Source organism: Eleutherodactylus coqui, chromosome 1, assembly GCF_035609145.1.
Source record: "Eleutherodactylus coqui strain aEleCoq1 chromosome 1, aEleCoq1.hap1, whole genome shotgun sequence".
NCBI classification, from domain to species: Eukaryota; Metazoa; Chordata; class Amphibia; order Anura; family Eleutherodactylidae; genus Eleutherodactylus; species Eleutherodactylus coqui.
The window spans coordinates 384,596,705-384,612,956 of record NC_089837.1 but is presented as its reverse complement, the minus strand read 5'-3'; the positions used below and the strand labels follow the sequence as shown (position 1 = coordinate 384,612,956).

At 40.9% G+C, this 16,252-nt stretch overlaps 1 protein-coding gene and 1 long non-coding RNA gene across 2 annotated transcripts in view; one reads left to right on the top strand and one right to left on the bottom strand.

Annotated features, from left to right (window-relative positions):
- Positions 1 to 12,383, top strand: part of TUBGCP5 (tubulin gamma complex component 5) — a 29,145-nt gene extending 16,762 nt beyond the window's left edge. The window contains exons 12-23 of the mRNA XM_066579396.1: positions 1,576 to 1,691; positions 1,812 to 2,077; positions 2,897 to 3,095; positions 3,939 to 4,127; positions 4,742 to 4,924; positions 5,314 to 5,398; positions 5,659 to 5,779; positions 7,074 to 7,261; positions 7,579 to 7,704; positions 8,967 to 9,055; positions 11,056 to 11,156; positions 11,855 to 12,383. Coding sequence (XP_066435493.1) covers positions 1,576 to 1,691; positions 1,812 to 2,077; positions 2,897 to 3,095; positions 3,939 to 4,127; positions 4,742 to 4,924; positions 5,314 to 5,398; positions 5,659 to 5,779; positions 7,074 to 7,261; positions 7,579 to 7,704; positions 8,967 to 9,055; positions 11,056 to 11,156; positions 11,855 to 11,901 — 1,710 coding nt within the window. The 3' untranslated portion in view covers positions 11,902 to 12,383. The remainder of the gene's footprint in view (positions 1 to 1,575; positions 1,692 to 1,811; positions 2,078 to 2,896; positions 3,096 to 3,938; positions 4,128 to 4,741; positions 4,925 to 5,313; positions 5,399 to 5,658; positions 5,780 to 7,073; positions 7,262 to 7,578; positions 7,705 to 8,966; positions 9,056 to 11,055; positions 11,157 to 11,854) is intronic.
- On the bottom strand, positions 11,634 to 15,443 carry LOC136579095 (uncharacterized). Its single transcript, XR_010786707.1, has 3 exons — positions 15,263 to 15,443; positions 13,110 to 13,226; positions 11,634 to 11,909 (listed from the first exon to the last, which is right to left on the bottom strand). It is a non-coding gene; the product is annotated as an uncharacterized lncRNA (long non-coding RNA).
- Between the last annotated feature and the right edge of the window lie 809 nt (positions 15,444 to 16,252).

Genomic DNA, 16,252 nt, shown 5'->3' with positions numbered 1-16,252 from the left:
AAGCGGGTGAGTGAGCTGTCAGTGGCCACAACAGCAGAGAGCCGGCGTCTGGGACAGAGCTGAAAAGCGGCACAGACACATCTGCGGAGGGAGCAGATGGCATGGGGAAATGCTCTGCAGCTTTGTAAGTCACAGTGCAAGGGCTTCGCCAGGGGAGATGGAAGGGCACTACCTCACAGCAGGGGGATTCCTTGAGCGGCTGCAGTATCACACTGTCAGCGCAGGTGCCGCCTAGTGGATCGCCATGGGGAGAAGGAAGGGGGACGGCTGCTGCGGGGAAAGCGATTGCTGTGGCATGCTAGGACCCTGCTCATGGCAGCCAATCAGCTCCTGGGGGCGTTTTATCTCTTTTCCCCTAAACAGATCTAAAAAAAAAAGAATTGTTACAAAATCGTACATACCTCAAAATGGTGCCAATAAAAACTATGAGTTATTCCTTAAAAAACAGGCCTGATGCAGCTTTGTCTACTGAGAAATAAGAATGCTTTGGTCTTGTAATGTGGCACCACAGTTTTTATAAAAATACTTACATTGTGCGGAAGTGGTAACACTTAATAAAACCTCTCAGTTTTGGGGTAATGATCGTAATGACTCGTAGAATAAAGGTAACATAATATTTATAGCACACTGTAAATGCCATAAACAATGGTGAAAATAGCTTTTTTTACAGGTCCCCTATTCTCAGGGTCGGTGCATGGGTGAAAACTGAAAAAAAAAAAAGTCCTATCGCCAGAATAGCCCTTTAATTCATTGCCCATTTATAGAACTCTTCCTACATACAATATTGATTTCAGAAAGAATCGGCGCAGTACGAATGTGTCGTCAGCACATCCCCTTGTGTAATCGGGCATCTTTACAATTAGCAATGATCGATTTGTAGTAATGAAAAATCACTTATGTTAGGCTATAGGCACATGATGCGGTAACTACATGGAGCTGAAACACTGCCCACATGCAGCAGCCAATGCCCTCGCGATCTTGTTGGCAAGATCGTGCAGCTGTTGGCCGCAATGGGTGGTTGGGTTGCGGCCGCATTACAGTTACCGCAAAGTGTAGCCGTGCACTTACTCTATAAAGGAAGTCTTGTAAATCTAAGTGAGTGGCTGTATCAGTAATGACCGCTTGTAATGGGGAATTAATCGACCCTCGTAAAGCTGCTATTACACGGAGTTTCTGATTGTAGCCAGCAGCTGGACTGTTTGAATTTGGCAAGCTGTCGTGCCGGCTGCAATTAGCGTTTGTCTGCCTGTATTTTGTATTCGTATGTAAGTTTCACTGCATGTATGTTTATGTTGCTCCCATAGATTTTCATGGGCGATATTGGTCTGTGAACTTGGACCAAAATATTTTTAGTTTTTTTGCCATGCATTATCAGTCCATGTAAAGAAGGAAAAAAAACTAAGAAAAAACCCATGTCTGACTACTGTGTGCTATCCGTATTCACACAGTAACTAATACTGACTGCATACGGATTGTAAAATGCCCATGTGAATGAGCTCTTAGTCAAGTACTCTTGTAGTCTGTAATCTTCACTAACCTTCACTGGGTTTATGGAACATCTTTTTGCCTTTGCAGGTATCTCTTTTATTTTTCCTTTGGGTAGAGACTGTGAGGCCGTATTTGGATATAGTAGATGAATGGATTGTCCATGGCAACCTCTTTGATCCAGCAAAAGAATTCATTATTCAACGGTTGGTAAATCTTAGGCACATATAACTGTCACTGGGGGGTAATTAATACACCTTCAGATGCAGCCATCATAAAAGGCTAGTTTGTACGTTTTATGATTTTAAATAGTTCTTTTCTTGCAGAAATAAAGATGTTCCTGTTAATCATCGGGACTTCTGGTACGCCACATACACATTGTATAGCATCTCAGAAAAGACTGAGAATGAAGATAAGATGAGTGACAACGCCAGTGCCAGCTCAGGCAGCGACCAGACTCCAGCCAGCCGGCAGCACACTATGGTCTCCTTCCTGCGGCCTGTACTCAAACACATTATTATGGCTGGAAAGTCCATGCAACTGCTGAAAAACTTAAAGTGCAAACTGTCTCAGCAGAAAGACTCCCCAAGAGGTGACGTTACATGACTTGGGCTGAATGAGTGTTCGTATAGTTATTGAAGGTGTTGTCGGAGGGTAAAAAATAAACATTGGTTGTCAATACTTGTGTTGGGCCTTCAATGTAAAGTTGGGGAGGTTCCGCTCTCAGAACCCCAGTGGATCAGCAGCATGGCTCTGCCTGGTACTGCAGTTAATGGGGTTGATCTGCAGTACCAGTCACAGCCACATGTAAGGAGTAGCTGCTGTGAAGGGGCTGTTTCACTTTTATTTTGCTGATTGATGGTCTCCCCCAGAAAACCCACTACAAAGGGGGTTGTCTGTAATAGAAAGAAAAATGGTGAAGAAAACAGTGTATACGGTAGTATAAATAGAAATCACTAATGGTATTAAGTTATCGAACTGCTCATATAGGATACAAGCGTTGGGAAACGGAAAATGGCTGCTAAACACAGAGGTAGTGCCAGGACAGAGAGCTGAGCATTATCCAAACTCTCTTTACTCTTCTGCCCGTCCATCTAGAGAGCTTAGATGGGTGCTTGGCCCTCCGTCCTGGCGCCACCTAGCAGAATGGGATATGTGTTTTAGTGACCATTTTCATTCCTCAATGGATGTACCCTACATAAAACTAGTAGTTAGGTTCCTGAATACCTCTAGTCATTTTATATTACTGGATATACTGATGTGTTTTTTCACGCTTTTTATCAGACAGCCCCTTTAAACTTGTGAAGTAATTACTTCGTTGAGCCTGGAATTTAATAGTATGTACTTGGAAATTGAAAATGACAGTGTGTACACTATAGATATAATTGTATTTATTTTTCTCATGAAACAGATGCAGATAGGAAAAGTTTGTACACCCTCTTTCTAGAGTCTGTGCAGTCCCGCCTGCGGCATGGCAAAGAATCGGGACCTGACAGCATTACAGAGCAGCAAGTGAACAAGCAAAGTCTAATAAAGATGCAGTCTATAGTGGCTAAGCACCTGGAACTGAACGATGTACACGATCCACTACTGGCCATCAACTTTGCGAGGTAAAAGCCATTCCCTTCAGTTAGAGGTTCCTCTTAGGCCTCATGACCACGGGGAAAATCAGGCCCGCTACGGATTCTCCATGGAGAATCCGTAGCGGGTCCCTCCTGCCCCGCGGACATGTGGGCTGAAAATCAGAATAAAATTACCCGCAGCGGACCGTGCAGGTCTTCTCTTCCTCGCAGCCGGATCTTCTTTCTTCGGCCCAGTGGATGTGCTCGGCACGCCGGCAGCGTGCCGCGCACATGCGCCGGGTCGGAGAAAGAAGATCCTGCTGCGAAGGAAGATCTGCATCGCCCGGAGCAGGTGAGTTTAATTCAATAGAAGCCTGCGGGAGCCGTCCCCGCGGGGACCCACACCTAAATAAAGCATGTCCTTCTTTTTTTTTTTTTTTTTTTTTTTTTTTCATGCTCCAGGATTTTTTACATTTACTTTTATTGACCATTCGCGGGTATTTATCTACCCGCGGGCGGTCAATGCATCCCTATGGGGTGCGGATCCGCGTGCGGGTGATCCGCTGCGGATTTAAAATCTTCTTTTCCCCGTGGACATGAGGCCTAAGACTTCATACGTTTGCAGGGGAACATGCCTAATAACTTTCTAACAGATTCATTCTAAAGCCAGAAAAAAAATGGTCAGGTATTGCTTTGCACCAGAATTTGCACCATTTTTTTACACTTCTGCAAATCCATTCATCACAGTTAGTATTCACACAGTGTGGGGCAAACAAGTGGCTGAAGATTGTTCATGATGTCGTCGTATAAAACTAAGAAAAACATTAAGATGAAGGAACTATCAATTGTGTGCATGAATTATTGAACCGTATTGTAACGTCCGCCTTGCAGGTTGTACCTGGAGCAGACGGACTTCCTGCAGACCTTTACCTGTGAAGATATCAGTGTGGATAGATCCTCGGAATCTGTTACGTGTCAGTCCTTCGAACTAACCCTTCGGTCGTGCCTCTACCCACACATTGACAAACAGTATCTGGAGTGCTGTGGAAACCTCATGAAGACACTGAAGGAAGATTATAGGTAAGTGGCTAAGCTCCAGTTGAGTGTAAAAAGCCATTAACAACTGTGTTAAATACTCTTTTCTTCATTAAACTGAAGATAAGATTGAGATTTGCTTAATGTATTTATAGCCTCATTTAATTATTGCTGTTTAGCCATGTTAGTTTGAATGGTGCAAACTGGAGGTTATGAATAATCGTGTGCCGGATCATTCTCCCCACTTTATTAAAGTGGTTTTCCAGGCATTTGCTATTGATGACTTCTCCTCAGGATAGGTCCTCAATAGTTGATTAATAGGGGTCCGCCACTCAGGAAAGTTGGCGATCAGCTCTTCTCCAATCAAATGTCAGTGCAGCCAAGCCGGACATCCGCATTGTGGTCAGAGCCAGAAGTATAACAAAAAGCTTTGCTCTAATGGAAATCAATAGGAATGATGCTTTCCATTACACTTCTTGGCTTTCACTGCAGTCGGAGCCAGTAGTGAAATAGAAGGCATCCCTCCCATTGATTTCCGTCTCTGACCACAATATGGACGTCTGACTTTGCTGCACTGATCAGGATCAGCTGACCCTCGCTAACTGTAAATGACTGGAAAACCCGTCTTCTCTTTCAGATGGTTTTGTGTTTCTTTTTAGGCTGGTAGAATATCTACAATCCATGAGAAATTTCTTCCTACTTGAAGCTGGAGACACGATGTATGACTTCTACACCTCCATATTTGATAAAATAAGAGAGGGAGAACAGTGGCAAAATGTTGTTTTTCTAAATGTACAGCTGCAGGAAGCGGTCAGTCAACGATATCCAGAGGACAGTGCTCGGTAAGACATAGACAAATGATATGCAATGTGTGCTTGAGGAACACGTGACAAGTATTGGCATCACAAACACAGTTGAGAGAAACTAGAGCATTATGAATGGCTTTACAAAGTGCTACATGGATATTGTCAGTATGCCTGCATTGGCTGAACTATAGAACGCCAGGATAGGAGTTTTAATTTTATAAAGTGTTTTCGCATTGTACACCTATGGCAAGTTCATTGGCTTCCCATGATTTTTGCCTGTGTGTGTTGAGAAACTCGATTGCGAGCCCCATTGGAGTCAGGAACTGCAGAGCTTGCAGAATGTTAGCAGCACAAATAATACTCTGAATAGTGTTTTTCCAGAGGTTACAACATATAATAATAGAATTGTTACTTTTCACATACAGATTATCCATCTTCTTTGAAAATGTTGACTTGGCTAAGAAGAAACTCCCAGTGCATACATTAGATGGCCTCGTATTGAGTTATAAGGTAATACTATTTTGTATCCAGTAATACACAGCCTTGTACCAGTATATATTGTATCCATTATGTACTAGACAGCTGTGCAGAATAATGGGAATAACGAAGAATCAATTTTTGCTGAGTTTGAGTGATCATATGTTTAGAAGCCTTTTCTGTAACATTATTATTAATAATAATATTATATATTTTATTTGTATAGCGCCAACTTATTCTGCAGCACTTGCTATGTATCTTCTAAGCTGCAACTATTGTTTTTATTGCTCTAGGTGCCATGGCCTGTGGACATAGTAATCAGCTCAGAATGCCAAAAGATTTATAATCAGATCTTTCTACTTTTGTTACTAATAAAATGGGCAAAATACAGCTTGGATGTCCTGCAATTTAATGGTAAGAACACTTTCATTCTGTTAAAATTTATCAGATTAGAATAGGGAATCAATGTCAAATGCAGGTAACTTGCTTTTTAAGGGCCACTCCAGTAAAAAAAAATATATAAAATAGAATTCTACATTATGTAACTAGTCCCCAGTCAACTGGTATTACCCTGCTTGGTTATTCCTTTCTATCTCTGATAATTCTTGGAATTCTTCTTGCTTTAAGGTCTATTTATGCAGAACGAGCTGTCAGGCAAATAATGTCGGACAGCTTGTCCCAGTGCTGTAACACAAGAGTGAGTATTGTTGGCATCGCTCACAGTGCTGCTGGCATGGAGTTGGAGTGACCAGGGAGCAGTGCCTCCCCCGCCCGCCTCCATACACAGTAAGCAGACAGTTGTTGAACGACTGCTGTTTACACTGGACGATTATTGTTCAAATTCCCATGGGAACGTGGGAATCTGAACAATCATCCCGTGTAAAAGGGACATTCGCGGTCTGCGTGTTGTGCCGATGCATAATGAGATTGCTAGCACAGCACAGGGGAAGAGAAAGCATGGAAAATCTAGTGTCTGATAAGTATCAGACTGGAAGCTTCACTACAGGGAAGTAAGTACAGTATACAATGATGTCTACAGTGACTTTTTTATTTTATTGATTACCAGAAACACAGCTGTCTTGAGCGTAAGAAGAAACTTAACCGGATTTTTGCCTAATAGACACTGTATTGAAGTTATAACAAATGGGGCAGGTTGGGTTAAACCAAAGGGATATTCTGGGGAAATGCTTGGAGCTTGTAGTATCCCTCAATAGCCTTTGAGACAGAGGTGTCCAGAGTATGACAGACATTCTGGTGAGGGGTTCAATGATGAAAAAATGTGTTTTTGCTAGAGTGGTGCTCTTAAAGAAAGACTTTAAAGGGAACTTGTCCCTTCCCTGCAGTACCATAAACTAAGTTTGGGGAGGTGACCGAGCTGGATGATGTATGATTGATAGATTTTATACTTACCCAGTTCCTGCTGTGTCCCTGCTGAATATTGCATGCCACTCGAAAATATGACTCTCTTCAGATTGCCATGTGCATGCTCTCCCATGGACTTTATGGAGGTGACAGGTTCTCTTTAATCGTGGACTAAAATTTCATTTTCAATTGTGACTGTAATCCCCCTATTAGAGCTTCCAGTTTTGTAGTGAATGGGCCATTGGAATGGTCAGGCATATTGTTGAATAAATTTAGCAGTGGGGCTTCAATGTAGAGAATGACAATGTTATACCTGTGCCATTTATAATTGCCAATGTTTTCCTAGAACTTGTTAGTGCGGCAGAGAAGGAATCTCCCAAGCACGAGTCTGCATCTGAACAGCAACAACAAGTGCTCTTTTCTCATCTAGTGACGCCAGCAGAGAATAAGCAGCAGCAAATCCATCGCATGTTCCTCCTCCGGGTCAAGCTCATGCACTTTGTTAACAGCCTGCACAACTACGTGATGACCAGGGTCGGCAATTTTTTCTTATCAATTCATTTAAACTCCAAACTGAAATTCTGGAGGTTGTCTAGGGAAGAGATGTTAAGAAAAGTGACCCACTATCACAACCCCCCCCCCCCCCCCCCCCCCAACAACAAAAAAAAACTAACCATGTTGGGGCAAGTTACTTGTATATCTTTAGTTGTGATGTTTGATTTGTTTCATTTTGAAATTGGTTGCAGCAGGATTTTTTGGGAAGAAAATACCTACCTTTATGAACTGTGCGGAGAAGGGGATAGTAAGTGACCGAGGCATTCATTATTTTCATGATATTGTTCTTTCCACAGATTCTTCATAGCACAGGACTGGAGTTTCAGCATCAAGTAGAAGAAGCAAAAGATCTGGACCAGCTGATTAAAATTCACTATAGATATCTGTCTACCATTCACGATCGCTGCCTTTTAAGGGAAAAGGTATGAAAAGATGATGATTGATTTTTAATTTTGACTATCCATACTATCCTATTAATCACAGAAATACATGGCCATATTTACTTAAAAGCTAATGGAGTTTTGCTTGCAGAACATCTGTACATCTACTGAATCCCCCCCCCCCCCCAAAAAAAAAAAAACTAAGTGGGATTTATCAGTAGTGTTCTGCAGAGCTTTTTTTCCTGAGTCTGAAATTGAAGCAAATTCTATCAAATTTATGAAAATGATGCATACAGTATATATTCGGTCCAATTCAATAGCCATGTTGGACACCTTTTTCCTTTTTTATACTGGTAGGCATTACAATGCTCGCAAAGCTTTCTGGGTAGAGGTAATTAGAATTGAAGGGGCACAGTGCTCAGCTGATCTCTTCTGCCCTTTTTTGTTTTGATGATCAATGCAATTTTCCTTGACCTGTTTTTATGGAGCTCACTTGTAGTATAAATTACATATTTTTCTTTTAACAGCATTTAACGTGCGTGATAAATGTTTTATATAATATATATATAATATATATCCTTACAGATGCAGCAATACCAATTGTGTATAGAGTTATTTTTTTAAACCCACCCCCATACACGGAGTTTTTGTTTCGTTTTTTTTCTCAAAACTTTACTGAACTCATGAACATGCAATCCTTTGATCACCCTGTAATACATTGAAATACTTTTAGATTGCAATGTATTATGAATGTCAGTGTTACACTACAGGCCATTGGCGACTCATCAGCATTGCCCACTCTGTGCCTACACCATCACTGCAGTGTACGTTTACAGCAGTTAAAGGAATAGAAAGTGAGCCATCCCTTCCTGATCAGTGAGTGTCCCAACAGCTAGCGTCCTACACACCATATGAAGGCTCTTTTCCACCACCTTTGTTTTTTATGCACAGTGCTGCTCTTGTCAAGGTATCAAGGTAATATGCAGAGAAGTAAATCGGAGTGAAGAGCAGCATCTGGTCCACTGTGGGGCTTTGGAGAGCAGAATTTAGATGAAGCTGAAGAGCATCTCCTCACTTTGATAAAAAGAGGAGATCCCAACAGCTGGACCTCCTACTGATCATCAACTAATGGAATAGCCTTGCTATATGTCGCCACTTGCTACATTCGGAATAACCTTCGAAATGTGTTAATTTTAATATTGAGTGTCTTACAGTTTATAGTTTTTTTGAATTTTTTTTTTGTTTGTTTTTTTTTTTGTTTTTTTTTTTTTGTTTTTTTAATCTGATATTCCTTCTGCTTTCAGGTGAGTTCTGTAAAAGAAGCAATAATGAAAGTAATGAATGTCGTCCTGATGTTTGCAGACCGCTGGCATGCTGGTTTTGGAGCATGGAAGTAAGGCAACATTTTAGAGGGTCATTCCCATCTCCATTATTATATTTAAAATATTTCCTCATGTAAAATTATTAAAATTTGCAAATGCCTTTTATTTTTCATTTCTGCACTAATTCTGTATATTCCTCTATTGTCATGTTTGTTGACGGTTTCCATGGCATACAACCGCTGCCGCTGTCCTAAAGTGGTGGCCACGATTGCATTGTAACATAGTAACATAGTATGTAAGGCCGAATGAAGACATTGTCCATCTAGTCCAGCCTGTCTATCCTACTGTGTTGATCCAGAGGAAGGCAAAAAACCCCAAGGCCAGAAGCCAATTAGCCCTTTTGGGGGAAAAATTCCTTCCCGACTCCCTAATGGCAATCAGACTGTTCCCTGGATCAACCCCTAATAGTTCCTACCTGCCTGTATACCAGGATTGACACTTAACCTAATATTTATATCCTGTAATATACTTCTTCTCCAGAAAGACATCAAGTCCCCTTTTAAACTCCTCTATCGATTTTGCCATCACCACTTCCTCCGGTAGAGAGTTCCACAGTCTAACTGCTCTTACAGTAAAGAACCCCTTTCTATGTTGGTGATGAAACCTACTTTCCTCTAATCGTAGCGGATGTCCTCTTGCTACCTTTGTGGTCCTGGGTGTAAACAGATCGCGGGAGAGATCCATGTGTTGTCCCCTCATGTACTTATACATGGTTAATTGGTCGCCTCTTAACCTTCTTTTTTCTAGAGTAAATAGTCCCAGTTTGGATAGCCTCTCTGGGTATTCCAGTCCCGTCATTCCATATATTAGTTTAGTTGCCCTTCTTTGAACCCCTTCAAGCACTGTGACATCTTTCCTGAGCATCGGTGTCCAGAATTGTACGCAGTACTCCATGTGAGGCCTGACAAGTGCCTTATATAGTGGAAGGATAATGTTCTCGTCCTTCGCCCCTATACCTCTTTTAATGCACCCCAAGACTTTATTTGCCTTTGCAGCAGCTGATTGGCATTGGTTACTCCAGTTTAGTCTATTATCCACTAATACCCCTAGATCCTTTTCCATATCACTTTTCCCCAGCGGTACCCCATTAAGTGAATATTTGTGACATCCGTTCCTCCTGCCCATTGTGACACCCAAGAGTAATACTAGTAGACTGGTTGGTTTGTTTTACTCATGCGTAGTAGTGCCCGGCCACCTCTGGACGTAGGCATGGAGTTGAATAGGACAGCTGCTCACTACAATATGGTTTGCTGAGTGAGGTCTATTCATGCAGCTACGGTGAACATGGAGGAATGTCTCCTGTATGACCAACAGCATGCATGAGTTACGGCGCTGTGAAGGAATAATGGGGCTATGTGTCAGGTAGTGCTTGTTCACAGACAGCCTTGATATATGTATTCACAGACAGCTATATATATATAATATGTATTCACAGACAGCTTGATATATGATTCACAGACAGCCTTGATATATGTATGCTCATTAGAGATGAGCGAGCACGCTCAGATAAAGCAGTTACTTGAGCAAGCATCGCTCTTCTCGAGTAACTGCTTACTGGTCCGAGCAGGCTCGGGGGTGCGGTGGTTGGTAGCGGGTGAGCTCGCTCACTCTGATAGCATTGCTGATAGCATTGTTTCCCGTGGAGAACAAAGGATCCTAGCGCAGATAATAGCCTAGGGCTTCAGTGAAGGCTTCATTAACATACATAATTGGTATTTAGGTAGCGGAGAAGCTACTTGAATGCCAATTATTTTTTATGCAAAATAATCGCTCAAAGCTGTTGCTCAAACTGTCCTTTAAGCGATCTTTGAGCGATTATCTGCTCGTGTAAATGGGCCTTTAAAGTAGTCGTATAATCTTGAGCTTATTGATTTGTTACCAGCCTGCCATCTTAAAGGGAAGGACAAGCAAAGGATGCAGGAAACTTCATTGTATTGGCAAAATGTGTGAAAATCTTAGGCTAATATATTTGTTTTCATCATCTTTTTTTCTCCTCTTTCTCCAAATCAAGGGCAGAATCTATCTTGAAGATGGAATCCGATTTTACAAACTGTCACAAGTTTCTTGTGAAAGTATTAAACAAAGCGGTATGCAGAGGGTCGTTTCCACACTGTGAGTATATTAAATAACTGCTAGTAAAATCTGATGTGGTCCCTTTTGTTGACTGTGCTACATAAGCAGACCCTCTCATGGGGATCATCAATCTGTTGTGGTATTTCATGTTATTGGTAAATGCCATATCTCACTGATAGACCTGCTGTAAATGTCTATTACCAGGTAGAAAGACATTATCTATGCTTTTACTGGAAATTGACCCTCTTCCTATCCTGTGTCTCTTGAGTCTTCCCATTTCTAAAGCTGACCATAGACATTAGCATTTTCTCAGTGTTTGCTGGCATTTCCCAGAGTTAAATGAAATGCGTTATCACAAAACTACACTCTGTAAATCAGGTTTTATTATGAACATTGACTTCCTTCTAACAAACTCCCATTTATTGTAGCAGCAGCCATCAAGCACACCTGTCCTGCTATAGAGATAATGTAGGAAGGACGTGCCTCCAATACGGCGCCACAAGGACGTTGTAAAGATTAAAAAATACTACAGACTTAAATCTAATGAAACTAAAATCCCATCTCCCTGTATAACAGGCACACTTATTTCTGAACGTTCCTGCTTATAGATAGTTCTCTCCGCTGTCTACATATGACGGGGCCGTAGTTTGGTTTTCTATGGCAGGCACATTGAAAAAGCAGTAAAATTGGCCATCACATGCTGTCACTGAATGTATTTGCTTCTTTTCTTGTCTTAGTGGAGTCGTTGGCTTTATCTCTTATGGCCGGCATGGAGCAAAATTAGTCCGGGTTCTGCAAGAAGATGGCTCCGTCCTGATGAAGATGAAATAATGTGTTATGGTGTGTTTCTGTATATATTTGTTGTATATAATACAGTGCGGGATGCTTGTAAAATCTTGTCCTAGTGCAGAAGAAAAGCGGTGTTGTCAATGGCAACCAATTGGGTAAGTGCTTTACTGTCAACCTACCTTCAGGTTACATTGTAACCGGGTTGCAAAGGCTGACACTGCTATGTTCTATTTGGCCCTCTCTGTATAGACTGTACATAATATAATTTACAATAAGCATCTGTGTTCATCATTAGAGGTGTCTGTTGTATAAAGTGTAACCTTGGTGTATGAATACCAGCTGCTATGAAGCTACATTTTATTAATGTCTGTACAGGATCAAATTGGTTTGCTCTAAATGAACTTTTTTCTTTTCCCGAATTGCCCATTCAGTGTCTTCTACGCCGGGTAAATAAAGCTCTGCATAGATTTGTCCCTTCAGTGTTGATTTTCCGCTTTTTGGAAACCTTCCAGATGCTGAATAGTCATTGCTTGTGTTCAGCTGTAATTAGTGAGCAGTTATTCGCTTCCTACTGAATTCAGAGGCTATATTTAAGGCCTCCATTACACGCACATACTTTTCTTTTTTTTTTTGTTTTTCCTGCATTTTAAAAAGCTTGTAGATTGCATGTCATCGCAAACATTTTTAGATTTAAAGGATTTTATTAAATTCCCCAGAGTAAAAAAAAACAGGTTTGCAAATAACATGTCCCTAAGCAGGGGGCGAAATTGTAATTGACCTATCCCAACTAGGAAAGAGAATTGCAGTACATATCAGACAGTAATGAAAACTAAGGGGGGAGTTGGAGAGAATGAAGGTATTTATGGATCACAATGAAAACACTTGCAGTGCAAGATACTACATATGTTCATGGGCAGTGGTAGAGGTGTTGTATTTAAGGCCTTGGACCTTTTGATATAAGTAATTCTAGGCTGTCAAGTATTTGAGAAATAAGGCATGTATCTGTCCTTATCAAGGCTTAAACAAACTCCATCATACCCTACACAAGGATGTCCGTCTGAAAATCATGTTCCCGGACCCTCTGCTTCTCTGTTACAGGCAACCTCCAAATTTTGAGAAACTTTATAGTCAGGAGTGGGTTGCCCTCTGACACACAAAAAGAAAACTATCCCTGTAATGTAAGGAGCTGCAAGACCTGCTCACCTATACTAACTGCAGACAGGATACAAATCTCCAACACACAGCAGGACTATAAGATCCCTGGGACATTCACATGTTCCTCGTCCAATGTTGTGCATCTGATCCTGTGCAGAGAAGGTCCTGTTGGGGAAACGGGACAAAAACTGAAAAGAAAGGCAGAATTCGCTGTGCCTGAGCATTTTTCTAGTCACGCCCACAACATAGAACACATGAAAGTCAGCATATTAACAGGCAATTTCAAGTCACAAAGCCATAGAGGAATTTAGGTGTACAAATTTATAACAACTTTTGACACTTTCAACAGAGACCTAAGTTCTTCGAGGATGCATGCGTGAATGGGAAGTATGATAAATCTATATCACAGATAACACGCTGGCCTGGTGACCCCCTAACACTAATTCAGAGCCCATAAAACTTTCACCTCTTTTTCAGTGGACTATTTATGTATTTCTCCACTCATTCTGGTATTTAAGTGCAAATTAATCACATCACGTCTCTGTGTGTGTGTGTATGTATATGTGTAATAAATAAATAAATTTAAAAAAAATATATATATATATATAATATATATATATAGTGTAAAATATATATTATGCTTCTTTGGATCTATTTCATTAAGCCTGTGAAAGAATCCTGAGAGGTTTTGAAAGCTTGCTATAACATCCTGCATTTGTTAGCCATTAAAAGGTATAATATCGACAAGATTACCAGGTTTCTCTTACTGGGAACAATCACATGTGTCCTTATTGCATGCATCTCTTTGTATAACATGGTGGTTGTTGACCCTTCATTAATGACTTCAGGAAAGGACAAGGTAGCTAGTTTCGATTTAGAAGCTACATGAATCCTTGAAGCCATAACTACATATTGAATAAGCTTATGCGCCTGGTTTTTAAAGCTCTGAGGGCGATCTTCCAGGAGGAATTTTACTGGAGATTTAGGAACTGGACTCATGAACAGGCCCTTCAGTAAATTATGAACCTGCGACCACAACTGTGCTACCTATGTACATGTGCAGTGGAGAGCCTACATATTAGCATCTCTGAAAACCTAGAGGGGAGCATGAGTGATAACATTGATGAAGCCATTGAGGAATTTATTAAGTTTTATGAAGGATTTTTATTTTATTTTTTTTACCCATAAGAGCTACTTAGTGACTTCATTAAGTGTGTATGTGTATAATTTTTTTTTTGTCACAGTTCCAGCTGGACTCCTAAAATGCTCATCTTGATAACTGGCATAAAACTTTCAAAAAGAATGATATAGCTAATCTGATACAGAATTTTAAAGCAAATCCACCAGCCTGCAGGCTAAATGGTTAACACTGGACCCTTTCCACAAGCTTTATGTGTAAATATATAGATGATTCCATCAGACAAAAACAGACTACTGGTGGATCTCGCTGCAAAGGATAAAATTGTGAACCCCTAGCTAGAGGAAAGTGTTCCATGCGTGTGGAATGCAACAAGAATTCGATAATTCTAACACTTTTCATCTCCATATCAGAAGCTTTTATTAGGTGTATACAACGCATAGACACATACACACTTGTAGTACTAGTGAGTGGGAACAATACTTTTATGCCTAGAATCACTTAAAAATACTGGAAAGTACAAACAATACTTTAAATATAAACCAGTTTCAGCATCATTCTTAAAGGAACAGTCAGCTACTTTTAGCCCTATAAGCTAAGCTTATGGGCTGAAAGTAGGTGACCTGCTGAGTCCAGAGGTGTAGGGGTTATACTTGCCTTCCCTGTCGTTACCCCGCTGTGAGCACTGAAAGTCAACAGGAGTACCAAAATGGGAGACCGTTGGGGAAGGGCCCCCCACTCCCTCCCAAAGCTCACTGAAGACCTACAATCTAATGTGGTAATTAAACCAGGTATAGCGGAAGATATACTGCTTCAATTACATTGTTTAACTCACGATTTCCCCACATCACAAAATAGCTTTGTACTGAAGGGTTAGCATTTATTTTGACACATGAGGCACATTTACTATTGATAATATGCCAGGATGCTGGTATAAGTTGTCAAAAACTGTTCAATGCAGCCCAGGTCTTCATTGACCGCTACTATTTGAAGCCAGTTCAAAATATCAATTCAGTTTTCCATGTAGGTTTCCCTATTTTTCTGCTGTTTGCAATCCACTTACGGGTGCTGGGGTGTCCAAAGCCTGCCATTCTGCCAGTACTGCACTGGCTGTGGGACTTCCTTGTCCACACTTCCCATGATGCCTTGCATAGCTCTGCTCCAATCAGCTGCAAAGCAGCATCTGAATGCCTCCCTCCCTGTTGCTTGTAGTAGCTAGGCGTGTCCACATGTTCCTTATACTAGAGAAGCCAAATGCCTAAATTCAGGGGTTAAAAAAAAAGTTAATGCAAATATATTACAAGAATGATGATACAAAAATAGGCTGTTACTTTTCACAAAACTTCTGCTGATCTAAGTGTTAAGATAGTTTTCAATGAAGTCCAGAAAATAGAATGGGGTTTTTGAAGACATTTAACAGTTGAAACATTTTAAAATGTCTCAATATTTTGAGCAATTTCAAATTGTGTTTTCTTTTTTCCAGGCCAATTATGCCACCAGCAATAGGGATTTGAATTGACCTAAGTAATTTAAATTTATACATGGTATATTTCATTTATGTCATAATCTGTGCGCAATGGTATGTCCCCCTAATCCATTGCTTCACTCCATCTGAATTTGATTGCTCTGCCTTGCCTCTCCTGTATCTGCTGTGAAATCTTTTATTTATGTCATAATCTGCACGCAATGGTATGTCCCATTGCTTCATAGAAACTAAATTAACTCTATTTGTTACCATATGTATTTTCCTCATCACCTCCCCCAAAAAGTGTTCTCCCTCTGTCTCATCTTCGTGTTGCTGGGCACATTTTGTTTATTAAAGAGGGTAATAAACCTCTTCACCTCCTCATTTTGTTCATTAGCCATTCAAATATGGGTCAGCTGGTTGACTAGTGAAATGTAACAAGCCACCCCCAGCTGAAGTCCTGTAGCCAGAACTTTAGGCTGCATTCAGACGAACGTATATCGGCTCGGTTTTCACGCCGAGCCGATATACGTTGTCCTCGTGTGCAGGGGTGGGGGGGTGGGATGGAAGAGCCAGGAGCAGGAACTG